At 38.4% G+C, this 26,788-nt stretch overlaps 1 protein-coding gene across 9 annotated transcripts in view; it reads left to right on the forward strand.

Moving 5' to 3' along the window:
• Nucleotides 1-26,273, forward strand: part of MACROD2 (mono-ADP ribosylhydrolase 2) — a 2,111,745-nt gene extending 2,085,472 nt beyond the window's left edge. For 7 of the 9 annotated variants that reach the window (XM_050745635.1, XM_050745637.1, XM_050745641.1 and 4 more), the window contains 3 exons: nt 14,353-14,430; nt 17,710-17,778; nt 22,920-26,273. In XM_050745635.1, coding sequence (XP_050601592.1) covers nt 14,353-14,430; nt 17,710-17,778; nt 22,920-22,966 — 194 coding nt within the window. In that variant the 3' untranslated portion in view covers nt 22,967-26,273. The remainder of the gene's footprint in view (nt 1-14,352; nt 14,431-17,709; nt 17,779-22,919) is intronic. The other 2 variants (XM_050745636.1, XM_050745638.1) reach the window with 1 other exon arrangement.
• Nucleotides 26,274-26,788: the final 515 nt, after the last annotated feature.

A 26,788-nucleotide genomic window follows, 5' to 3' on the forward strand; every position in this document is an offset into this window, starting at 1 on the left:
AGTTTAATTGGACTGGGAGACAGTCAAGGATTTTTTTTTTACTTTTTGAGGAAAGTGGCCTTTTTCAGACAACAAAAGACAACACTTGTTGATACGCCTGAAAGGTGGAATAAAGCCCCTATGAGGAGGGTTTTGGCAAATATAACATCAACATCTCACAGGTAGCTTTGACTTCTCCTTAGCCAAAGTTATCTGGCTGAGTTTAGTAGCACTTTTGGTTGCACGTTAAGTGAATGGGACCTAGACACTTTTTCAGGAATGTGTATGTGTTTGCTCTGGGAGTAATTACCTCTCAGAAGGCATAAAAATGGTTAAATCCAACAAAGTTCAAAGATTAAGGCCCAGGTGTATGTGATATTGCTTTGAGAAAATAAGCTGCCTAGAAAATAGGCTTTCACTGAATGCAGATGTGTTTGGAAACTTCTAGTAGGAAAAAATTCTATCATTTTTCTCTGAAGCTGAAAGAATTGGTGTTGAGAGGCTGAGACCGGAAATGGAATTAACTTAGCAGAACCACATGTGTTTACTTCCAGTTCGGAGCTCTCAGACAACCTTCCTCTAATGCTTCTGTAAACCAGCCGGTTATTTCTTGGATGCAGTGTACATTTCTAGTCCTTTGGTCGTGGACAAAGGTGATGCACTAGATTTTATTAAATATTCAGAACAAATTATGAAATTTAGGAAAATGTGACCTACAAACAGGACAAGATCTAGTGCAAATAATTAAAGACATCTCTAATTAAGAATGTATACAATTAAGTTATTTTTTGACTGAAGAGCTAGATATGTAATCATGCAGGATTTCAACCCTCGCAGTCAGAGATGCTTTCTTTTGAGGGCCTTAAGTGTATGATGAAGTTTCCAAGAATTCAGCCTTGGTTATTTTCAGCACTAAGTTCCTTCCTTGTGAGATTTCACATAAAGAACCATTGAAAAGACAGAAGTTGCCCCTACTGTGGCTCCTTACGTAGTTAAAACCGTATTAGAGTGAAAGAATCAAGAAACTCCTCTGGAAAAAGTACATATCTCTGTGTTCACTAGGACCCTGCTGTGTACAGATTTAGCTGGTTTCTGCAGAGAAACAAAAGCCACAAAGGGTGCATGATGGGGTGGAGGGGAGTGTTAGCGACACCCAATTTGCATTGTTCCTGCTGGAAAGACCCGCAACTGAGATCAGCTCTGGCAGCCCCCAACTGAGAAGGGCCTCCTTATAGTCTTCATTTCATTCCAGCCAAGCCCTGGAGGGGTGGAGAATGCATAATGAGGCTGAATGAGAATTAGATGCTTAATTGAGGCCTGGAAAAGCGAGAGAAAAAGCCAGACACGTGGAATGTGATCAGAATGCAGCTCAGTTAAGCCAAACGTGATGACACCTGGGAAGGCTTCAGTGGTTGGACCACTTACAGAGAAGCTGCAACTCCTTTGAAACTGACTCATCCATCTAGTTCCAACTCAAATGTTATTTTCTTGTCCTCAGAGATTTTTCTTCGTCCTCACAAAAGGTGACTCACTGTCTCTTTTGTGCATCCACCATGCTTGGTTCATATGACAGTGCTTGCTATTTGGCCTCGTGGGTTTTGGATGACTTTCTGCGTTGGCTGGCTTGTGAACTCCATGAGGGCAGAGGTGTGCCTCATTCATTTTGTATCCAGCACATAATAGGCACTGAAGTATCTGGTGGACATTCTTCTTTTTTTGCTCTTCTTCCTAAATATTGAGCTCTCTGTAGAGTAGTTATTCTGACAATGACTGATGATGCATTTCCAAACCATTCTCAAAGTGGCATATGGAGGCATATTATCTGGCCAAACATAAAACATATATCAGGATCTCGTGCTCACCCTCAGCTATCATCACTGCCTTTCATCACTTAGTAAAGACAGTTTCTGATTTTGATTAGGGTAGAGTATTCCCAATTAATACATGAAAATTTCTGATGCCATGGAAAGGGATTTTTGTAAAAACAGGCACATTTTCCACAAGTATGTTCCTGTCAGTGTTATCATTCACTGTTTGACTTTGGAGAGGGGGCCAAATGTGTGTGTCTACAATGTTTGTCCAAGGGATGAAAGAGGTTCGGTGGTCCAGTAGCAGCTTTAGGATGGAGGCTATTTGGAGAAAATAGACTAGGTGAGTAACAGATGGCATACAGTCAATTGTATCTTTGTCCTAAAGAAGCACGGACTAAGTGTAAATCAAGCATATCCATCTGCTCGGCTGCCATAACAAAATACCATAGGCTGGGGGGCTTAAACAACAGAAATGTATTTCTCACAGTTCTGGAGGCTGGAAGTCCAAGATCAAGGTGCTGCTAATTTGCTTTCTGGTGAAAATGTGCTTCCTGTTCCATAGAGAGCCGTCTTCTCACTGTATCCTCGCATGGCAGAGCAGAGAAAGATTTCTCTCTTCTTCTTCATATAAGGCCAGAGGCCTATCAGATTAAGGTCCCCACCCTCATGACCTCATTTAACCTTAGTTGTCTCCAAAACACCCTGTTTATAAATATAGTAACTTGTGGGTTGGAGGTTCAACCTTTGAATTTTGGGAGGACACAAAATATTAATCCATCATTTCAAGTCTGATCAGAACCATCATTTGAAAAATATTCTTGAAACCAGCTGCTGGCAAAGGCCAGGTGCATGTGACACCCACAACGAATACCCAGAAGTATCAAGAGACTCTGAAGACCTGATCTTGGGTGAAAGGAGGTGGTGTGAAGTCACATTTTAAAACCTCACTCTCCCCGAAATATAACAATATGAAGGAAGAGAAGTTAAACAAGCAAGCAAGTATCATCAACAAAAACAGTAATTAAACAAAAGAAAGGGTGGGTGGCCAGCAAAAGGAAGGCACCTTTCCAGAAATGTGCAGAAGGAACGAGCCTGGTGTTGCCCTACCCCATTCCTAACTATATAGGCTCAGAAATCATCCTGAATAAGATCACACAACTACCATTTACCTCCATAACTAGCAAAGAAAAGGGCAAGGAAATTTCCACAAGAGCATGAAGTCAGCCATGAACACCTTTTACTCAATCTTTCCCCAGAGAAACAAGAATAACCCACTGTAATCCTCCATGTCAATACCGCTGAAGGAAAATGGGAAAGAAAAGGCAGACCAATAACAAATGACTAGAACTAATTATCTCTAGCAAAATCACAGGAATTTCACAAAATAGAAAATTTAAGAGGACATACATAAGGCAAGGTCTCTGGGGTGAGCAAGAAGCAGGAAAGGAGGTGCTAGCGGGCCCCAGGTGATGCTTCCTTGAAGAAGGAGCCACTGTTGCTCCCTGACAAGGCTGCAGACGGTTTATCACCTGCTAGTGTGGAAGGCTAAGAAAGAAAACAGCAAAAGAGAATAGAGGAACTTCCAGACTGACTCTTTCTCCTAGAAAGTTCTGAGTCTCATGTTGAATTGAAGGAATTATCCAAGCCCTAAAGATAGCTCCCACTATGGGAAGTCCAAGCCCCAAAGATAGCCCCCACTATGGAAGTCCAAGATGGCAACTGTGCAGACAAATTTGGAGGGAACCTGGGCTGCGCGTGGGATATGCTATACACTTGTTGAGAAATCCAACACAACGAATGTGGCTGCTTTACCCCTCCCAAGGAAAACCTCCAAATGAAAGGCTTCTAGGCAGCTGCTGGAGGACCAAGAAGCCCCAGAGCAAGTTAGAAAGAAGCAGCTTGCTAACATGCATGTGCCATACACATCACCCTGCAAACACACTGAAACCTTGACTGAGAAAGAGGGAAGGAAGGAAGAGAGCAAGTGAGCATGCAACCCATTAAAGGGCAGATGAAGAATCTACTATGGAAGAAAATATAACCCAAGAGAAAGATCCAAATTCCCTGCAATGACCACAGATGAATTTTGAAAAAATGTTAACGAACTTGAAGATGCAGTGATAAAAATAACATAACTGATCTGAAATGTAAGAACTAAGGAGATAAATTTTCCACTCTTAGAGAAATAAATCAGTTAAGAACAGCAAAGACCAAATTACTGACAAAGAAAAAAGGTTGAGATTTTCACAGTGAAAAAGAGCACAACGACTCTAAAACAATTAGAAAAAATAATACATATGGAAGAGAAGTAAATTGCTCTATGTGAGAATGATTGGTGTCCCTGGAATTTAGAAGTCAATGTATAGAACAGAAAATGTCTTAAAACAAAGGGAAGCTGAATTGATGATCTAATGGGCAAACCATGTTTCAAAAAATCAATACAGAGATCTCTTCCTGAAACACATCTTTGATGAGTTTAATGATTTTTAATAAAGAATTTTCTAGTTGTATCGGCACATGACATGTCACTTAAAAATATCTAAAACTTTTAGAAGAATACATAGTTAGATTTATTCAATGTATCTTAAGGAAAATAAAAAGATGACAATTCAGGAGAAAATGTTCTCAACATATTAGACAGAGAAGGGTTAATTTTCTCAGTTTAGAATATATAAAAATCATGGAAAAAAATCAAATAGGAAATTGGTAAAAATATAAAAACAGATGACAAAAGACAGGGAGGAGGAAGAAAAGAAGGGAGGAAGAAAGGGTAACCTCACTCATAATGTAATGTAAACCAGAACAATGAGGACATACTATTTTCTTCCCTGAAGTTTGAGGATACTCACAGCTGGGAGATTGCCGAGAAATCATTATCATTATCATGCCCTAATTGGAGCACAGATTGATCTGACCTTTTTGGAAGGAAATTTTGTAACATCTATGAAGATAAACAGTGCATATACACCGGATCTAGAAATTCCCTCGGAATTTTTCCTCGGGAATTATTTACAAAATCTTTCCAAAATATAAGTGCAAGAATATTCACTGAAGCTGTTTGTAAAAGCAACAGTGTAGAAACACATCATAAGTCCACAAATGTGGGCCTGGATAAGGAAATTAAGATATATCCATATTTATGCAATGAGATATTAACACACAGATTACAATGGCATGCTCATTGATATATAGTAAATGCATATATTAAATAGGCACTAAAATCAATGCACATATTAAAATACAATACTAATCAATGCACATATGCTAATACTTATTAATAAAGTATGTACATATTATAAATACATATATTTATGTAGAACATAAAAAGGCCAGACTGCAGAGAATAGAAAGTATCATCTACATTTTATGTAAATGAAAACAGAGATGAGAGAGGGTATGAAGTAGGGCAACAGTGGGAGAAGAGCAAAGAGAGAGAATGAAAGAGATGGGAATTGTGTGCATTATTTTTTTCTGGGAAGATAATAGGAACGTTTTCACATGGAAAGAGTTGTTCAGGGTCATTTTTCATTAGCATTTTTCTGAGCAGTTAATTATGTGTAAGTGCCCTTTCTGTTCTTGTTTTTTAATGTCACTACAGTTATTTAAGGGTTAGGTTTATTGAGCTTTACCTTTATTTCTATTTAGAAATAAATGCATGCTATTTTAAAAAGTTAGCATGTAGTATGTTTTCACATGTAAGTGGGAGCTAAGCATTGAGCACACATGGAATAAATATGGGAACAATATACAATGTGGACTTCTAGAGGGTGGAGGGAGTCGGGTGGGTGAAGAAACTACCAATCAGGTGCTATGCTTACCACCAGGGTGACAGGATCTGTACTCCAAACCTCAGCATCATGCAGTATTCCCAACTAACAAATCTGCACATGTACCCCTGTATCTAAAATGAAACTTGGCAATACAAAATTATATATTAATAGCTCATTAAATTGTAGTTCGTTTTGGTTAATTAAATCTTCATAAAACATGAAGGTGTCCATAAAAACAAATCTTAAATTCAAGGAAGAAAGGAAGAAAGAGGGGAGGGAAGGAGAAAGAAGGGAGGCAGGGAAGGAGAGAGGGAAGGAAAGAATGAGGATGCAGGAAGGAAGGTAGAGGAAGGAGGGACAAAAGGAAGGAAGGAAAGAGGGAGGGAAGAAAAAAAGAAGGAAAGAGGTATGGATGAAAAGAGGGAAGGAGAGAAGAAATTAGGATGCAGGAAGAAAGGTGGAGGAAAAAAGGACAGAGGAAAGGAAGAAAGGAAAGAAAAAGGGAAGGAAGGAGGGAAGGGAGGGAGGGAGGAAGGAAGGAAGGGAGGGAGGAAGGAAAGAAGGAAGGAAGGGAGAGGGAGGGAGGAAGAACAGGAAGGAAGGGAGGGAGGGAAGGAAGGGGAGGAAAAAAGAGAGAAGGAAGGAAGAAACAAAAGGAAAATGAACAAAAGGTAAGAGGAAGGAAAGGAGAGGAGGGGAAGACTCTGGACACCCTATGTACTAAGAGGTAAAAACTGAAAGTGCCTCTGAAATGCAGCACAATGGGCTAAAAGCCTTTGACTTATTTTGCGTGACTGTGACTGAAGAATTTAAACATTACTTTTGACTAAAAAAATTATTCCTGGCACTTATTAATTAAAACAGCCCATTTCCAACTAAAAACTGAAAGAGTGAGAGTAAAATAGATACATGTTAATAAAGTTTTTATATGGAATCTGATTTTTAAGTAAAGACTGGACCAATTTACCTATAGTAAATTGAAAAGAATGAGTCTTGTTCCAAAGTCAGAAAGACAATGCGTGACATTTTATTTTTGATACTTATTTGTTCTTCATGTAGATGTAGAATGTAAGAAAGCTAATTATGGACAAGGAGAAGGAATGAAAGAAAAATGCAACGCCAAAAAGCAACAGTGCTTTCTCCTCTGAGATGTAATCTAGCTACATCAGAGCTCTAATCCATTTAACTCTTTTAATTAAGCATCATACATAGTAGGTATGCAGCACAACATGCTGACTGTACAAAAGAAGAATGAATGGATGATACCCCAGAGGAGGGATATGTGGTAAATTATTGAATGATATGAAGAGGTGATTCAGCTAAGTTTGTGTTCTTAAGGGTCAGTGATGAAGAGATATCCAGAAGTAGCCAATAAATATTAATCAGGCATTTATGATAGTCATGTCTTTCGATCCTCCAGTTGTATGAGAGAGATATCATTAACTCCCTCTGTAAGTGACAAAACCGAGACTCTGGAAGTGAACAGAATTTGCCCCCAAATCACGTAAATAGAAATGCCAGGACTTGGATTTGAAATCAGCTCTGCCTAAGTCTAGTGAGTTAAACTCCATCCCCTTTCACTAATAGTGACACCTCTAAGAAAGATAGCCAGAAATAAGCAAACTTGAGGTTCAGAACCTATCACAGTAGGGGGTGGGGAGGGAAAAAGAGAAAGAGAGATAGAGAGAAAAAAAAAAAAAAAAAAGGCATACTCAATAAGAGAAAGGATTTATAGAGGCTGGAGTTGTGGGTTGTCAAATGGCATTTGTTGTAGGGAAAGTGGGGTAAATTGCTACCTGTTTTATTTTGCCTCCTTTCACACTGGATGAATTTTAAGAGCAATTGTTTACCTCTTACACCCATATGGATTTTCACAGAATATCTGGATATGAAACCTGGATGTGACTACAGCTATGTGAATGAATAAACCCATGCCATTATCAAGGACTGGAATGCTCTTTAAGAGGTTAAATTTATTTAGTTTATGGCTGTTGGAACTACATGATGATTATTTTAGATAGTGCTGGTGACTTCATTATAAGGAGCAGTTTGTGGGAAAGTATCATTATGGCATAGTGTACCACGGACTCAGCTTCTCTTCAAGTGGGTGTTGATATTGACACTGTGTTATTCCTATTTATGTTGGTCTTTGATCTCCTTTCACTTAGTTGCACATGCATTCTAGACCTAGATAGTGAACTTGGAAGTCTGGGGGAAAATGAAATCTAATCGAGCTCATCTTTTCCAACAATCATTAGCTTAAAAAGAACATAAATTCGTGTCTATACATGTGGAATAATAGCCTTCTTCCATTTGAGCTTGGGAGTTAAATGTACGTGCAGATGCCCCAAACTCCAAAATGAGTTTTCTCCCATTTTAGAACCATACCGCAGTGAGCAGAGTTTGTTTTATTTTTTGTTTGTTTGTTTGTTTTTGGTATTATATTCAGTTTTAACACTTTACTATTATTATTATTTTATTTTTCCATAAGTTACTGGGGTACAGGTGATATTTGGTTACATGAGTAACTTCTTTAGTGGTGATTTGTGAGATCCTGGTGCACCCATCACCTGAGCACTATACACTGCACCATATGTGTTGTCTTTTATCCCTCGCCCCCTCCCACTCTTCCCCCTAAGTCCGCAAAGTTCATTGTATCATTCTTATGCCTTTGTGTCCTCATAGCTTAGCTCCCACATATCAGTGAGAACATACGATGTTTGGTTTTCCCATTCCTGAGTTACTTCACTTACAATCATAGTCTCCAATGCCATCCAGGTCACTGTAAATGCTGTTAATTTATTCCTTTTAACAGCTGAATAGTATTCCATTATATACCAGAGTTTCTTTATCCACTCGTTGACTGATGAGCCTTTGGGTTGGTTCCACAATTTTACAGTTGTGAATTGTACTGCTATAAACATGCATGTGCAAGTATCTTTTTCAAATGTAGAACTCCCAGTTGATCCAGCAACCCCACTACTGGGTATCTACCCAGAGGAAAAGAAGTGAGCAGAGTTTCGCCTGTTAAGGGACTTCTCCTTTGTATACATTAATTCAGTGTTTCTCAAAGTGTTGTACATGCACCATTTGTAGTTTAATAGATGGTTTTAGGTCATGTAGAGATTAACACATTATGACATGTTAAAAAATTAGCCACAAATGAAGCTCATGATTTCATAGCTATAATTTCTATGGGACAAAATTGAGACAAATGTAGGACTGAATCTATTAGAAGTATATTATTAGGTGTGTTAGTTAGCTATCACTACAACAATGCTTCACATCAAACCATCTTCAACCTCAGGGGATTTAGAACAGTTGTCTGTTCTTTTGCTCATGGATATTAGGATCAACTGCAACTAGTCTGGACCAGGAAGTATGTCCAACTATGAGCTGAGTCCTAGTCCCATCCTCCTCGGATGAGCTGCCCATAAAGCATGTTGTTCTTGGGGTAAAAGGTAGGAGAAGGAAAGCCCCAACTGTCAAATGCATTTCAAGTCTCTCCTTGACACGCTTCTGCTAACATCCCATTGGCCAAAGGAAATTTCATAATTAAGCCCAGCGTCAAGAGAGAGTGAAGTAGATTCCCATGAGGGTGGCAGGTAGGAAGGAAACATTTCTGAACGAATTATCTAATCCAATTACATTAATAGTGAAGTTGGAACATAGGTATGGAAAAAGTTGTCAAGGTGGTTCAGGAAGGTTTGCTTTGGGTTGATACCACTTTAATTCAGTACAATTGAGTCCAGACAGGCCCTGCTCTCTGTACCTATCATGTCACCTATGCAACTACAGATTCTGCCAAATAATTACTTGTAATTCTATTTGTTGTATGAAGTTTACTGTCAATACACATCTCAAAAGAAAAGCTTGGAGAACCCCCCCAACATATCTCAAATTTATATATTTAAAAGTCTAACTACATTCTGTGTGCATCTCAGTATCTTTTCTTCTATGATGACATCTGCCTCATTTATTACTTTTTATGTAACTCCACTAACCTAGAAAAAGTTGCTATAATCAAGGGTTTGAGGAGTACAGTTGCAGTTGTTGATGGAAAATGAAAATAGTACTGAATGTCCCAGACTCTTTCTACTTCTGCATCTTTTATCCCCTGCTAGGAGCTCTGGAATGTACCTCTTGTTTGTGTTTCAACAAGCAGCAATCAAAATAGAGGGAGGGACAGGCAAACTGGAATAAATAGGCCACAGAGGCCATTTTTGCTTTTATCAGATTATGTTGTCTATGTGAAATGGATTCATTTCTGTAGGGCATTCAGTTGCACTGCCCAGCAGTGTAGAAGCTATTAGGATAGTACCAGTTCCACATGCATGACAGAGTAAGAAATATCTGTCATTCCTCTCCCACTTTCCAAACAAACAACACACACACGCAGCATGCACATGCAAACTCACATAAACATAGCATTGCACACATATGCATCATATTCACAGTACATGCACACACATACACAAAAACCTAATGTGCACTCATGATATTAAATTAATGAACAATCTCTACCAAACATAGTATTGGAGTCTATGCCAATCTAACAGACTATACTTCCCTCTGCTCCAGGAATATAGCGGTATACAGAGCTACAACTTTGATTTCTGGTTTTTTTCTCTTTTTCATGGATTTCAAACCTGCCATTGAATCTCATACTAGTCTGTGCCAATACAGTGGCACAACCTGAGATTTCTCACACATTCCATTGTGAAATGAGGTTAGAAGGACAAGCATAGGGCAAGAAATTTCAATGTTTACTGTTTTCTGATTTACTATTTGCATTTTGCTTTCTTCAACATTTTCCTCTCTCTTATCTAACTTTTGAAAGTGTTTTGTACCCTCCCTTATTTCACTAAGCATTGTTTAATACACTGGAATTATGCCTATTAGATAGAAAGTTCTCTGTGATACCAGAGGGGTTTCTCCATAGTAATGTAAGCAGGGTTATTACCACTGAGAGTAACAACTTAGAAAGATACTTCCTGAAAGAATCAGCTACAGGTACCTCTAGATCCCATCACAAACAAGGACCCTATGAAAATAGTCAAGAAAGTCATGCTTAGATAGAGCTTATCAATTAATTTTTTCCACAGTAATCCTTTCTTATAAATAATAATATTATTATTATATTTTAAATAGCTCTGATGATGTCCCAGAGAGTTAAGATGAGTCAGAATATTTTATAATCATTTCACTAGTGAAAAAGCCAAGGCTTTTAAGTGCCATGAGATTTGGTCAAAGTTATTGAAAAAATTAAGTGACCAGCCACAATACACTCTTTTGTGACATGTCTGTTTGTGTCTTGCCCACTTTCTGTTGGGTTCCCTGTCTTTTCAAGGTTATTTTGTATGTTTATTTCTTATATATTCTGTATAGGAGTCCTTTGGCTTATTTTCCTCTCCCTTAGCATGTTTTGATAAACTTATGTTAATGGTTGGTGCTTTGTCCTGTGTAAGAAAGTTTTGCATAATGATGTGAAGGTCTTTGTCCACATTACCTTTCACATTTATTTCTTTTTGAGGGTAGTGGAAACTATTTCTTCAGTATAGGTCTGTGGACATGAAATTCTCTCAGTCGTAGTCTCCAAAAAATATTTTATTTCAAATTCAAATTTGAAATTTTTTTTTAACACTTCAAAGATGTCATTGCATTATCTCTGGCTTCCATTATTTTTGTTATGAATTTATCTATAAGCCTTATTGTTGTTATTTTGAAGTTAATGGATCTTTATTCACTAGATAACTTTATTTTTTTTCTTTAATGTTTGTTTTCAGCAGTTTCACAATGATTAGACTGAGTGATAGTTTTTTTTTTCATTAATTTTGCTTGGGAATCATAACGGTCTTGAAACAGTGGTTTGAGATTATATCTTTCATTAATTTTGGCAAATTATCAGACATTCTCTCTTAAAATATTCCTTTTGCTCCATTTTTACATAAGATAAATCCTATCTCATATGGTTTCTTCACTCTTATCTGCAGTTTTCATCTGCAGTTTAGGCTTTATATCTTTTTCCAACCTAGCTTTTGGCTTACTAACCTCCTCTTCAACTGTGTCTACCTGCTGTCAAAGTCACCTATTGAATTCTTAACTTGTTTTTGTGGGTTTTTTTTTTTTTCAGTTCTAGAATTTTCATCTGACTTTTGAAAAAGTATCCAACTCTCTGATACACTACTATGCCATAAAAATTATTCAACTTGGCATCCAATTTCCAAAATACATTAATCGTTATTTAAGCTGCATCTGCAATACCTGGATCTCTGATGTATATCCATATGTCATCTCTTTTATTCTCTTGGTTTTCAGTGACTTGTTCTTGTTCCTCTGAAATGCCAGGTAATTTTCATATTGAATTCTGGACACTGTGTTTGAAAACGTATAGAGATAACTGGAGGCTTTTAATCTGCCTCCAGAGAAGATTCACTTTTGCGTCTGACAGTCAGCAGAGCGCTGTAATTCAATCAGGAATCTTATTAATTAAAAGTTAGACTTCAGGGTTTTTTTAAAGAGCTGGTCTATTTCAAGTTCATCCTTGCCCCCAGGATGTAACCCTTCAGGGGACCCCACCGAAAACCTGAGGTAGTTAGCAGGGTACCTCTCCTTGGTAGAACCCAACCTTCAAGTTTTGCTCCCTGCCCCAGCCTCACAAAACACCTGCAGGCTCTGTTCAACTTCTTGATACATGTGCAATGTCAGCTTTATCATTTTGCATTTCCTTGGGTTTGTCCTGCATTCATGGCACTCTGGGGCCTTACAATGCTATTTTTAAATAATTTATTTGGTGTTTCTAGCTGTTCTCGGTAGAGGGTTAGTCTGCATCATGACAGTCCACCTTAGGCAGAATCCCTTTCTCATTATAATTTTAATTTGCATTCCTCTTGTTGTTAGCAAAGTAAATTACCTTTTCATGTGTTTTGCAGGCCATTTTTATATCTTCTTTTATTAACTGTCTGTTAAATCTCTTGCCCATTTTCCTATTAAGTTGGTGGTCTTCTTCATCTCCATTTTTAGAAGGCCTTATATGTTAAAGATTTTAGTAACACTTTGTCTATGATAAAAGTTGCAAATATTTTCTCTCAATTTGTAGCTTTTTAAACATCTCTTTTGCTATTTTTTCCATTAAAAAGTTTATTATGTTTGTAAAGTCAATTATTTTGTTCTTGCTCCCTATTACTTCTGTGTTCTAAGGCATAATTAGCAAAGTTTTCCTGCTCCCAGGCTTAGGGGAGTTCACCAATGGTTTCTTCTATAATTGTGTGTTCAAGGAGTATGTTGATGAACAATTGAAAAATGGTACATTTCTAGAATAGGCAGTGTGAGAAAGGTATTATATAGTGTTAACGAGTCCAGTTGGAAGTTCCAAGTTTTATTTTTCCTTTTCCACCTCATTCTCAGGAACTAGTGAAAAGCACTGTGGACACAGTGACTTTCATCTTGTCCTTGAAGAGTTGAGGAGACCATGAGTCCTTTTTTTCCCTTGTGTTATCCTTTTCCCGAGTTCTTTCATCTACTCCCATACTACGAATGTTACCCTATTTTGGTGTCCCCCAAATACCCACCTGTTCCATTCATGATTCTCTCCTCATAATTCTTTCCTCAATGCTAGATGCAAAACTTGTTTGATATCTCACATAAATGCCCCTGCACTTCAGGCTTTAAATCTAAAAGACTTTCTTCTTCTTTTACCGCTCTGCTTGTTTTATATGTCATCAATTAATGACCTCTCTGCCATTCGTCTACCTAAGCTCAGAGCCCAGTCACCTTTGAATCATATTTCTTAATTGTCAACCTGAATACATCATTACCAAGAGTACACATTTTGCCTCTGAAGATCTCTTCCTTTGTAGACGTTATAAACTGGATCTTTCCTGTCCTTGCTTTTTTCTCGTCAATAGGCACATGAAGTTTAACATACTCTGGGCACAGTAAGTAATCAGGTAATGAAAATAAATTTAATCCTCTCTTTAAAAATGTACAGAGATCATAAAACCTTTAAAATTATGGGTTTTCTAGCACTTTATATATGTATTTGTATTTACAAATGTCCTTGCGCTTCAAGTTATAAAAACTTAAGAGAGATTTAACTAAGAAGCAAGAAATGATTGTCCTTTTGAATACCTGGAAATGTTTTTGCCATATGAAACACAATTCCTTTACTACACTGAAGCTTCTCATTGAAGCACCTTGTGAAGCTGTGCAAATAGAGGCCAGTCACAAAGGAAATCTACTGATGACTAAATTCTCAGCAATCCAAAATGGGAGCATCAGAGGTCTCCTAAGGAAACAACTAAACCATTCATTTCTGTTTAAAAAACAAACAACAACAACAACAAAAACTCTCACTACCAGGCAAATGAATCTTTCAGCTTTCAGGCATGCCTAAGGCAAAATTCATTTTCTCTGTTTCCTCTTCTAAGGTTAAACGACTTAAACTCTCTCTCACACCCACCCATGCATACAGACACACTTCCCTAAATTTAAACTGTAGGTTGTTCTGAGGAAATCAACTTTTCCTGCTGTCATGCTACAAGATTTCTAATTTGAGAAACTATATATGTATATATGTGATCATCTCACAAATTGAAGAGAACTTACAAGGCCGCACTAAAGTATTCAAGCAATTCAAGCCTCTGTTTCCTCTTTTAACATTTCTGCAGAAGAAGTTGAATCCCAGGAGTATTTTTGAATTTCAAAGGGCAATGGAGGGTGACAGAAATGATTGGCCCTCAGGCTGTTATAATTCTCTGTTAATCAGGGACTGTGGTCTTTCTCTCTTTCAGCTCCAGGCGAGGACACACCTAGAGTGCCTGGGAAAAGTGAAGGCTCCAATGACCTAGAAAATACTCCAGGTCCTGATGGTAAGGTTCTGAGCTATTGGAGCCCATGCAAACTACAAATCTGGCATATGTTCTATGTGTAATCTAGAAATAAGGGAGCTTATCTGTTCTATAAAGCAACATATTTGGTTTGAACAGGGTAAATTTCAAAAACCATTTTGTATTACAAACTAATAAAAATGGCAGCCTCTTATAAAAAAGAAACAAACCTGTTGCTGTTTTAAAGCATCATATGTCTTGGTTTAATCATATCTTATAATACTGAGGACTCAATAGATACTTTCAAGACTAAAGTGAACTGAAGTCTACCTAGTGAACTTTATGGAAGCATTACTTAACTTCTGCAAAAGGTACTTAGCCTCCTGTTACCCTGCTCCACTCAGCATTCGGGAGAGCCTTACCTTGGGTGTGGGCTAAGATTGTTCCTGTACCTTCATCACTTCACTCCACTCTATCACATCCGATGCCGTGGTTAAAAACATAGTGAGTCTTTAAAAGCACCTTAAAAATAAATTTTCAAAAAACCTTTAAAAACGTACATCTAATTTTGTAGGCATCTAAAGAGTCTGAGCCTCAGGAATATTAATATCCCTTTTCCCCTGCACAATGATGCCAAGGGCCCTTTGAAATACCATCACTTACGCTAGAGAAACAGCTATTTGAGCCTATCTGATGTAATATGTATTTGATTCCACTGGCCCATAGAGTTTAGGAGAACCAGAATTGGTTAGGTGATCAGTCATTTAAATATCTTGCCATTTGGGTTATTTTAACCAAAGGAAAAAAACAAATTACTTTGAGTTGATAATGACCTTGGAAAACATTTAGCTAATGGTGGATGTTATTTGTAGTCTTAAATAGAATTTCCTATACCAGGTATTCCCTGCTCCCACAGGCTTATCATCACCCGAATTGCCTCCCTTAATTATAAGCCCGTTGGCTTATATAGCCCAAATTGACCTTTTACTCATGGGCATGCATTGCCCATGAGAACGTTTCTAAGCCCCAGACGCGTCCATTAAGAGCCACTGCATGTTAGTTATGAGCAGTTGAACTAAACCTGCTTCAGCTTGGTTGTGATGCTATAGGCATGATTCTTAGCTAGTTCTTTACAAATCATATTTTGAGGAATATCAGGCCCATGAATAAAAGAGAAGTAAATGTGAAATACTAAGTTTTAGTCCTCGCTTGGAGATTCGCCATACACAGTAAGGGATTGTAGGCTCTCAGAAGTCTCAGAGGTAAAGAGACTTGTTTAACATGATTTATAGTTGCTTTTCCCAAACTTATTTGATGATGGGATGCTTTTTATAGTACCATTTATTAGTAGGTTTTAGAACTAGTATCCCTTGATTGGAAGAAGAAACACTATTTTATCCTGCACACTCCCACACGGAGAAGGGTAAACTTACAATAACTTTGCAGAGCAGGATGGACGGTGGATGAATGCTTATACTTACATAGGGTTGCTGCATCTGGCCAGTTTATTTATGGGGTTTAAAATGAGTTCACACATCATTAGAAACTCAGGGCAGTTTGCAGGTGAGAACAAGGAGAATTGCTTTTAAAACCTTCCTTATTGGAAGAGAGTTCGGTGGATGCTGTATAACATCATTCTCTCAAGCCTCTTTGAAGTGTGAAAATCAGCATCTGCCACAACTTTACACTAATTTCATGTTTGTGAAAAAGCAGATATAGGCTGTTGGTTTTGTGCAAATACATGAAAACGGCCCAAATGAGAACAAACAGTGGTTACTTATTCAAAGGTAACTGTAACAAAGGTGGCCATTATCACTTGTGTTTGGCAGGCTCAAAGGTGGGCAGGGGATGGGAAATCCCCCTTTACAGATTAAAAAAAGGGAATACTTCAAGCATCCTCTGATTGGAGGTTGTTGGCATAGAGAAGCTGGGCGTGGCCAACTAGAAGTGGGGTACCTTAAGTGATTGTATTAGGGAATACATGTGACTTTCCCTGGTTGGTCCCAAGTTGGAAGCAGGGGCAAAAAATAGGAATGCTGACAGTCCCTGACCAAGTCCTGACCATTCTGAGTCAATTGCTGCAGAGACTGTGTTTTGGTTGCCTCGGCTAGCTTCTGCAGACGTTTTACATAAGAATTCTATCATTATATATGATCTGGTCATTGTCTATTTGTATATTCAGTCTCTCAGCTTATAATGTGGACTCTGATGCTTGAAAAAATACCAATCTAATTAAACCTACTGACCCTTGGAAATTTTTAGAGTGAATGCTATGCCTGCTCTGGGCTACTTCTGGAGAATGGCAGTAATCATGCATTCTATTTTTATGCAAATGCTCACATAGAATACACTGAGTCAGGTAAAAGCACGTGTTTTATCACGACTATGGGATCTAGTTAGATGGTCGGCTTTTTTATTTCATGGCCGCTCACTGCCACTGCAGCAGCTATCTGCAAGTCTGCAAGGTCTGTTTTGAATTCTGAAATTGAGAGTACAGCAAACCAAACAGGCCTGATACTGACATTTTGGAGCGAGCTGCTTACCTCTGCATGTCAGTGATGTGCTTTGCTTTGCCTTCTCTCTTTATTTTCTTAGATATCTATTAAAGCCTTTGAATTTATCCGAGAATCATAATATGTACATCCAAACTGTCAACCCCAAAATCTGGTCTGAAGTGATAACTCAGTTTCTACAGTTGAGGGAAGAAGGCAATCCTGCCCTCCTCCACTGGGTTAGGCGGTTTTTGTGTTGCTATAAAGGAATACCCAAGACTGGATAATTTAAAAAGAAAAGAGGTTTAATTGTCTCATCGTTCTGCAGTCTTTACAGGAAGCAGGGTGCCAGCATCTGCTTCTGATGAGGACCTCAGGAAGCTTACAATCATCATGGGAGGGGATGAGGGAGCATGCATCTCACATGGCCAGAGAATAAGCAAGAGAGAGAGGCAACATGTCACACACTTTTAAACAACCAGATCTCACGAATGAGCTCATTCATCACTAAGAAGATGACACTAAACCATTCATGAAGGACACATTCCTGCAATTCAATCGCCTTTCACCAGGCCCCACCTCCAACACTGGGGATTACATTTCAACATGAGATTTGAAGGGGATGTCTGAGGTATATCCTCTCCTCCCACCAGTAAAAATCTACAAGAATAGTCCCCAAATCTTGAATGAATGAAACAAATGGAAAAGAGGCAACAAATAGGAAATCAGGAAAGTATCAAATCATGGGCCATTTTGATGTGTCTCAGAGATTTAGGTTTAATGAATATTTAACTTTTTTTTTTTTTTTTTTTTTTTTTTCTGGTGACAGTGGAAATGAATAGTCAGGTTGACAAGGTAAATGACCCAACAGAGAGTCAACAAGAAGATCAACTAATAGGTAAGATGCCCCTTGTGGTGAGATTTTCAATTGATCGACCAGCCATAAAACTATTTGCAAATAACATGTTGGATTTCCCTCGGTTCTTGCCAAGTTCCCACAGCATGGCTTGGGATACACTTTGAAAATCTTTAAACCAAATAACACAGCGTAAGGGGAAAGGATCACCCCTAGAAGCTTGCCATCTTGAAGGGGAAAAGATGAGCTACAGCACATTCAAATCATGTATACCCTGGTTTTCTGTGCTTTGACAAGTAAAATATGTCTCCATCCATCTCACCCCTGGCCTCCTGGAGTGGTCAAATTATTTCAGAAACTCCAAGGTGATTCTGAAGCATTGCTTTTCTAGAAGCTACCTGCTGAGTTACTTGGTATATCTGTCTTTAAGCATAACACTCAATCTTTGCCCTGGAGTTTGTATAAAGGAATATGAGTGATATGAGTGTGTTTGGACAGAAACAAGCCCGCCTTAGGTCCTGTTTTTTCACACCACTACCTGTGGACTCGTGCATCTGCAGGAAGGTTTGTTACATTGAATGAGCTTCAGGGAACTCCCAGGAAAATAAAAAGCCTGGTCCAGACCATGTTTAGGAGTTTTTCCAGACCAACATTCTAAATCTCTCAATAGAGACTAAAGTATATTTAGAATGATGAGGGTAACTGAGTCCAAAGCCAGTACTGCTTGCTTCATGGCAGCCAATTACATCAAGAGACAAGGTGTTGAGGCAAGGAAATGACTTTATTCCAAGAGCCAGCAAACCAAGAAGATGGCAAACTAATGTCCTAAGGAATCACCTTAAATTTATAGAATTTTAGGCTCCTTTTATCTTTGAGGAAAGGGAAGAGGGAGGTGGTTGAGATCAAGAGGTGACAGATATCTGGGCTACAGCAAGGGTCCAAGGGGGAGTTGTGAAACTTCTTTGCCCTTGGTCAGGTCACATTGCTCCTATAAATCTTTAACATAATGTTGTTACTTGTGTGCTTACTGTCTTTATCTCTTGCGTGGTTAGTTTTGGGAAGGAACTATTGTCATCTTTGCTTTAAAGTTAAACTATAAACTAAATTCCTGCCATTGTTAGCTCACCCTACATGAAGAGATGAGCAAAAGCAATTAACCTAAAAGATATCACTGGACGGGGGCAGAGGGGAGCAAAATGGAGCTAGTCATGCTAAGCCTCCTTTACACTGCTACATGAATGGTCTGTAATCCTCTTCCATACCCTGAGGGCTGATGAGAAGAATTAGAAGAAGGAAATCGTGCTTGCTTTTATAACTGTTCCAACTCTTGGTTTAAAATATTTAGTTGAAAAAAAAAAAAAACCTATGGAATAAATGAATCATGGGTCATCGAGTGTAAGGCACAAATGATACGTTGACACCCTTGCCCCCTATACCTCCTTGCACTCCCTGCATGTTCTTGATGGTTCTCTACACTTTCCTAAGAGGCTTGGCTGTACCATTTTTGTGCTCCAGCATCATGGAAGAATGAAGTTTGGGAATGTGTGAAAGAATACATGTCTTCTTACTGTATGGTCTTGAACATCCCTTAAAACTAAATGTAATGGTATCTGTGTAATGTATGTATAGCATAAGACTGCTAAAAAGTATAAGCTCATACAAACATGTTCTTATAAACATTTCTTTTTTTTCTTTTTTTTTTTTTTTACTTTCTTTATATATTTAAAATATCCTGCTAAGCTGCAGAAATGATATGGTTGAGGAGTTTCCATTAAAAAGTAATGAAGTGAGACTAAACCTGAACAATTTAAATGCAAGCACCTCGGTGTTTCCTTTCCTTTTACCCTTTTGCTGCCAATAAACTACAGACTTCTTGTCTAGATTTTTTTCTTACAGACATTATTCCTTTCCTGTGTGACCAGTATCCAGATAAAGTACCAGGATTACTCTGTTTTTCTTGGTTAATATCAAAATGATATTTTTCTTGAAAATAAAAATGAACTTATATGTTGACCCAAATGAATCAGGTGTCAAAACTTTTTTTTTTTTTTTTTTTTTTTTTTTTTTGAGACAGACTCTCACTCTGTCACCCAGGATACAGTGTAGTGGCACGATCTTGGCTCACTGCAACCTCCGCCTCCCTGGTTCAAGTGATTCTCATGCCTCAGCCTCCTGAGTAGCTGGGATTACAGTTGCACACCACCATGACTGGCTAATTTTTTGTATTTTTAATAGAGATAGGGTTTTGCCATGTTGGCCAGGCTGGTCTTGAATTCCTGACCTCAAGTGATCTACCTGCCTCAGCCTCCCAAAGTGCTGGGATTATAGTCCAGGTATCAAAACTTAAAGTCCAAAATTAGTTTAAGGAAACTAAATTCTAGGAAGGAGAAGTGACATGCACAGGGTCACCTGGCTCATAAATGGAAATTTAAATACTCCAATTCAAAATTCTGCTCCCTAAGCAATAGCAAGTTTCTGGACACAGTTGTCACAGAGGCAGAATGAATGACTTGTGCAACATCACTGACTCCCACAGCAATATTTACACAGAAGGGTTTGTTAAGGTGATCTGGTCATTTGACAGGAAGAAGGAACCTTTGCTCCATGAATCATACCTTCAAGGAAATTAAAGAAATACAGTGAAATAGAGAGTTCAAAGACATAATACAAGAATGCTTGGCGTTGTATAATTTGTAATTGTAAAAAAATCAGGGGTAGCATAAGGATACAACAGGGGGAGGGTTAAATGAATCAATGGAACACTTTCCAAATGTAAATGTTTTCCAACAAGTATTTGAGGGCAGTAAAGATGGTTATGGAATCTGAACCTTTGGTTCTGGAGAAACATGGAAGACTGAGTGTGGCTTCTAGGTTGAGCTTTAAGAGGCTTGTAACTTCCATTTTTGCACTCTCATAATGCTCGCTGCCTGGAATCCAGACACCTTGGAAGAAGCCCAGGTTATCCTATAGAATGAAGGAGGTCACATGGAGAAAAGTCCTAGAAAATGAGAGTCCCTTTCAGATGCTGTGGCCCCAGCAGGTACCACCTCAAGCAGACGAACTGCCCAGCTGAGTCAAGGCCAGATGGTAAAATCATGAGAAATAATGAATCACTCATATTATAAGCCACTAAATTTTGGGCTTCAGATTGTTGATACAGAGACAGGCCTTTATGGCCACAGTCTTGCATTTTAATGCCCACCTTGGACCTTGAACCACTCAAGGTAAGGAGTTGGAACTGATACCTCTGCATAAATAAATCTGGGACTTCCAGCTCAAGAAATTAACAGAAAGACTTGGATCTGCACCAGGTACTGCATGGGGAAAGAAAAAGGCTCCCGAGATAGATAGAAACCACAAATACACTGTGAGTTTGAAACACAATTTTATGTGATCCAAAGTCATGCAGTAATAAACAAATTGAAAAATGAACTTAATAATTGATTACAGACCAGTGTGATCCCTGGTGTATGTGGCAAATGGAAATATGAAACTACCCCATGGAATTTCTGCAAAAGAAAAGCAAATTCTGAAGCTGAATTTACAGTTTTAAGACTTACAGAACACACAAGGAAATGATCCATTTTGAGTGAGAGTCAGTAGGTAAAATTACAGGACAATTAGCACTATGAGAATATAAGAGAGTAGGGAATTTTGAAGATTTTATAAAATAGCTACATTTGAATGAGAAAACAGTTAAAAGCAGACATAAAACAATCAGAAAAGAGCAACACTAAATAATTAACAGCAATAGAAAAAACAAATTAAAATGTAGTAATATAAAAGACACACGAAGAGACAGGAAGGAGAGCAAGAGAATAACCAAGACATGTTAAGTTCAATAAGAGTGCTACAAGGAGATAAAGCAGTGTAGGGCTATGTATTTGATTGATACCCACCAAGCCTCTCCAGGCTTAATTTAATTTGGACTGGGATTACTGAAAACCAGGGACCGCAGATATAAAATACAGAACCACAATGAAATCCCGCCATGTTCCCACTAGTGTTGAATTATAAAGTTAACACCACCAAATGTTACAGAGGATGTGGAGCAGCTAGAACTCTTACACGTGGCTGGGGAACATATAAAATGGTTCAACCACATTTTAAAAAACTGTTAGTTTCTGGTAAAATTAAGTATATATCCATCCTGTGACCCAACATTCTATTCCTATTTGAGAGAAATGAAAACCTATATTCACAAAAGCCTTGTACAAGAATATGCATAGCAGATGTGCTCACAAAAGCCCCAAACTTGACACAACACAAATGTCTAGCAGCAGGAAAATGAACTTTAAAAAGTGACATATACATACATGGGAATTCTAGTTAGCAACGAAGAGGAACAGATTAACAAAGCAGCAACATGAACGAATCTCAGAAGCATTACACTGAGTGAAAGGAGATAGACACAAGGAGATACTTGTACGATTCCATTTACAGGGAGTTCTAGGGCAGAAAAGAACTAATGTATGGAAATAGAAATCAGATCATTTGTTCGTTCCAGCAGGAGTGGGGTAATAGGGAAGGGAACTTTCTGGGGTGATGATATAATGTATATCTTGATGGTGGTGTGGGTTTAATGTATGCATTTTTCAAAACAGATTGAAATGTATGCTTAAGATCTGTTTTCCTGTAGGCGGATTACACCTCAATTTTAAAAATCTAAAAAATAAAACGTATAGGCTCTTCTGGGGCACAGTGTCTTCTTAGCATTCCCTCATGGGTAGTGAAAAAGGCAGATAATTTAATAAATACAGTCTGAAATGGTGGCATAACCATCAATGACTTTTGCAAAGCAGCATTATGAAAATTGTTATTTTTATATGCCGATCCCTGGAAACTAGAGTGTGTGCATGGGCCTGAAAAGGGAAGCCACATCAACTCAGGGTTACAGTTTTCAAAGAATACTTTGAAGAATTGAGTGAATCGTCCCCATCAGCCAAAGCTCATTGTCAATGTGGCATACATTTATTAGCAGTGATTTATATGCTCTTTAAAGATACCATGTGCCAGCAATTACAGCTCAGATATCCAAAGCTCTTTGATAATCAAATAAGATATTCCTGGGCCTATGTGAGGGGTGAGAGACATTTAAATGGCTGTATTAAAAAGGTATTCCTTGCTAAGCCTGTGAAGGTGTCTTATCTTTAATCTAACAAATGGCTTCTCTTTGTCTTCAGCAGGGGCACAAGATGAAGCGAAGGAACAAAGAAATGGAACTAAATGACAATCCTCGGTATCGCAAGGCCTCTCCTGGCTCTGGGGGAGTTTGGGAAGATAGCAGCACACGCTGTGGAGGAGGGTGGGGGTGGGGGGAAGGCAAGTCCCACAGAAGGACGGGGAATCCTTTACTCTAATTTCTCCAGCTGCATTTTGTTCCGTTTATCTGCAGAAAAAGAAAGAAAAAAAGAAAAAAAATTCCTTTAATTTGGTGGAGGGACCCACGTTAACGCATCTTTCAGGCATTATCCTTGTAATCTCTGTCTTTTCTCTTACAACTTGGCCCCAGGGTCACAGTGGCTTGGTTGAACAATCACATGTGTATCCTGGCCCCGTCTGCTTTCTTGGTTATTTCACAAAGCTGGTCACATAGTGGTGTATTCAAAGGAAGGGGAGGAAGACAGTTGTTTAATGAGCTGCAGGCTACATTTTAGGAATCAATGGGCCCAGCAGCAGTATAATCCCTAGACAGAGGAGGCAGGATAAAAAATGGGCAAAAGCCTTGGAAACCACTTGGGAAAGGTCTGGACAGTGAGGTGAAAATATTTTCTTCAGGGATTCCCAAGGCACAGTTTATTCCAAGTGGCTAATGAGAAATATGGAAGGTGAATTTTTTCCAGAGCACAGTGCAGAGGCATAACAGAAGGGTGGGCCCTGGCAGCCATCTGGGTCTCTTCCTTCCTAACCAGGGTGGCAGGTGCATCCTTCTTTCGCATTGACTTTCAGCAGAGCTTACTTGGTTCGCGAGGTCTTCACATGGAGACCACCAGTGAGAGGTGACTCTTCGCTGGATAACTGTAAAGGATGGCCCTTTGCTAGGTGTTGCAGTTAAAAGCTAAGACAAGGGGCACTGCATTTAGGACCCAAACATACGCCTATGAATATCAAAAGCTCCCCCTGAAATCTCTGTATGTTTTCCATAAAAGAACATCCTGTCTTCACCCAAGGCTTGACAGCCCACAGAGTAGTCTCGTTTGAAATTACAGGAAATTAGAGCTTTTGCTTGCAGTTCTGTCTTCCTAGTCTGTGTTTAAATGGTGTCACTTGTTTATGCCAAGTTCAAGGCTGATTTGATGGTTGTTCCCCTCACCCAGAAAACCCTGAAGGGGAGGATACAGCCCTGAAGGGGAACAGCAGTACTAAAAACCCAAGATGCCAGTGGGCACAAGGGATGGCGATCTTGAGGAGGCCAGGCGTCGTCACCGGTATCTATCCTAGAGCCTGTATAAGGCCAGACGCCTACTTCCCACAGCCTCCCCGGGTTCCAAAGTCATGTCATTGTTTTCAGTGGAAACATATCGTTTGTTTCATATCTTCTTAAATCCATCTTCCTTATAAGGGCTTTAGAGTTAAAACTTATTTATATTGTTTTTCCTAACAGAGGGAGAAAAATAGTGGATTGAGTATTATTTCTAAAATAAAAGGATGTTCTGTTTTCTAAATATTCCATCAAATTCTTCAGTTTTGTACTTTTTCGATGGAAAATTCATCTTCTTATCTTCCTATGACTTTGGTTTTAGCCTTTCTGAATTTGTTACCCCTTCTGGATGGCTTATTTGATATACTGGAATAGTTAACAAGCTATACTTCAGCACACGCAATATATTCTAACAAAAATTTTTTAAATAAAATCAAGACATCAGCAAGAATGACATTTACGTGACCTCATAATGTCGGATTATGGCCTTCTGTTGCTATTCCAGTTTGATATGGAAGCATCTATATCCTCTATTGCCATTAGATGTTGCTTTTTGGAAAAGCAAAGAAAAGGCTCATTTTAAGGAATCCAAGAAATGATGTCATCCAAATATTGACAGTTTCTATATTTCACGCCATCTTTATAACTCAGTTGAAAGTTGCCATCATTCTTGTCAAGTGTTTGACAAGTACAATCTGCTAGAAGCTCGTTTTTCTCGTGACTCCCAAATGTTAGTGCTACTCAGCCTCAGTAATGAGTTACAGTTGAAAAAAACATGAGGGAAACAGAGGGACAGAGATTTTCTAATGAACAATGATGGAAGAGACCTAATGTCCTCGCTAGAAACAGCCAGGATGGGAATTATCCAGCCCTGGCATTCTCCTTATCATCAATGACAGTCATTTAATTCATTTATTTTAAATTGGGTGGGGTAGAAGTGGAAGGAGGGAATTAATCTGCCTAACAATTCTAGAAGAATGAAAGTAATCTTTGTATCTAGGAAGCTAAGAGAATGAGGAATAAATATCTTCAGCCCCACTCCTGAATTTGATTTATCTTCAATCTGTAATTAGATTGTGTTTTCATTTTTGCTTCGTCATGCTTGTTGGTTGCTATTTGGCTATACAGTTTTATGCTTTAAAACAAATGATAAAGTTAATTTCCAATTCAATAGTGAAATATTAACAATCTAACTATAGCCAGATCAAAGACACCTGAACACAGAAAACCTTCATTTGCTGGTGCTGCCATTGGCTGGCTGTACAATGGAATAGAATTGAAAAAGCTGATGGATTTTCCTGCACATAAATTCTGGATGTCAATTTCCAACCAAACTCCAATCCAGCTATGTGGCATGAAGGGTTACAGGAAGGAGGGAGGAAAATAACCCTATGTTAGTCATGTTTGCGTACAGAGGACCAAAGTAGGCCTTCAACATAATAGTTCTAATTAAAATGGTCCTCGCTGTAGGAGAGACAAAGGGGCTTTTCCTCTAGCTGGTAACTATTCAGATGATGGACAAGTCTTCTTTCATAAAAAATTACAAAGAAGGCATCCGAATCACTGTCTGTGATACTGGGTCACATATTAATCACCGCAGCTAATTGTAAATCTTTCTATGAAACACTGAAAAGCCTCTTTGTGAATTAATACAGTTCTGCTTGATGCACTTGATTTGAAAAGACATTTCTCTGTATGTGGTGCATGTCGGCTTTGCTTTGAAAAATAACAAAGTTAGCAGAATATGTTCAATATATTTTCTTGGGGAATAGGGTTTTTATTACATGATTCATTAAGGATTTGCCTTACCCTGACATTTGTGATATAAAGGAAAATCAGAAAAAAAGTAATTTTCTTGATCAAGGTATGTTTTTACTTAATGCAAATAAATGTAGTCTGTTGCTTGCAAGGAAAAAAAAATGGCTTCTGATATCTGGTATAAACTGCTAAATAGGATAATACGTGCCTCTTTTGTTAAACCAGCATTTAAATGCTGGACTGCTTCTAAATCTGTTTGTTTCTTTTCATCTGTGCCATACACTAAAAAACAACTGTTGCCTTCATACTATATTTGTTAGAGCAGAATACAAATAAAATTTGAGAGGATAATGTGAAATTATCTGTGTTTTGTGAAATTTGTTCTTTAGCCACAAGCAATGAGTAACGAAAAATACTCAATACGATTTGATTGCAAATATATGTGAGAGTAAAATTATTCCTGTAAGTCAGCTTTAACTTACTGATAGTTTTCCCTTACTAAGACTGGTCAGCGTGTTGGCCGTGTTTTTCAAATTTTAAACTATAGAGTAGTTTTGTATAGATACAAATCCCAGTGTCTAAGTTTTTGCTGAATACCAGATAATTACTTACCCCTAGCATCAGCCTCTAAGATGCAGGATATAAGTTGTTGAGATAAAGCCATTGGTCCTGTGAATGTTGGTCTATCTTTCAGAACCCATGACCATTGCTGGAATTTTTAATGAGCACCTCTTATGAGCCAGTCACTACGCTGACACGACAACCATGGCAGCAACGATTCTCAGTCTACTGTTGATAGAACAGACAGAATTACAGATTATTAAGAACTTAGCAATGGGTCACCAAAAAACCACTACAGGAAAAACTCAGCGT

Source organism: Macaca thibetana, chromosome 10 (assembly GCF_024542745.1).
Source record: "Macaca thibetana thibetana isolate TM-01 chromosome 10, ASM2454274v1, whole genome shotgun sequence".
NCBI classification, from domain to species: domain Eukaryota; kingdom Metazoa; phylum Chordata; class Mammalia; order Primates; family Cercopithecidae; genus Macaca; species Macaca thibetana.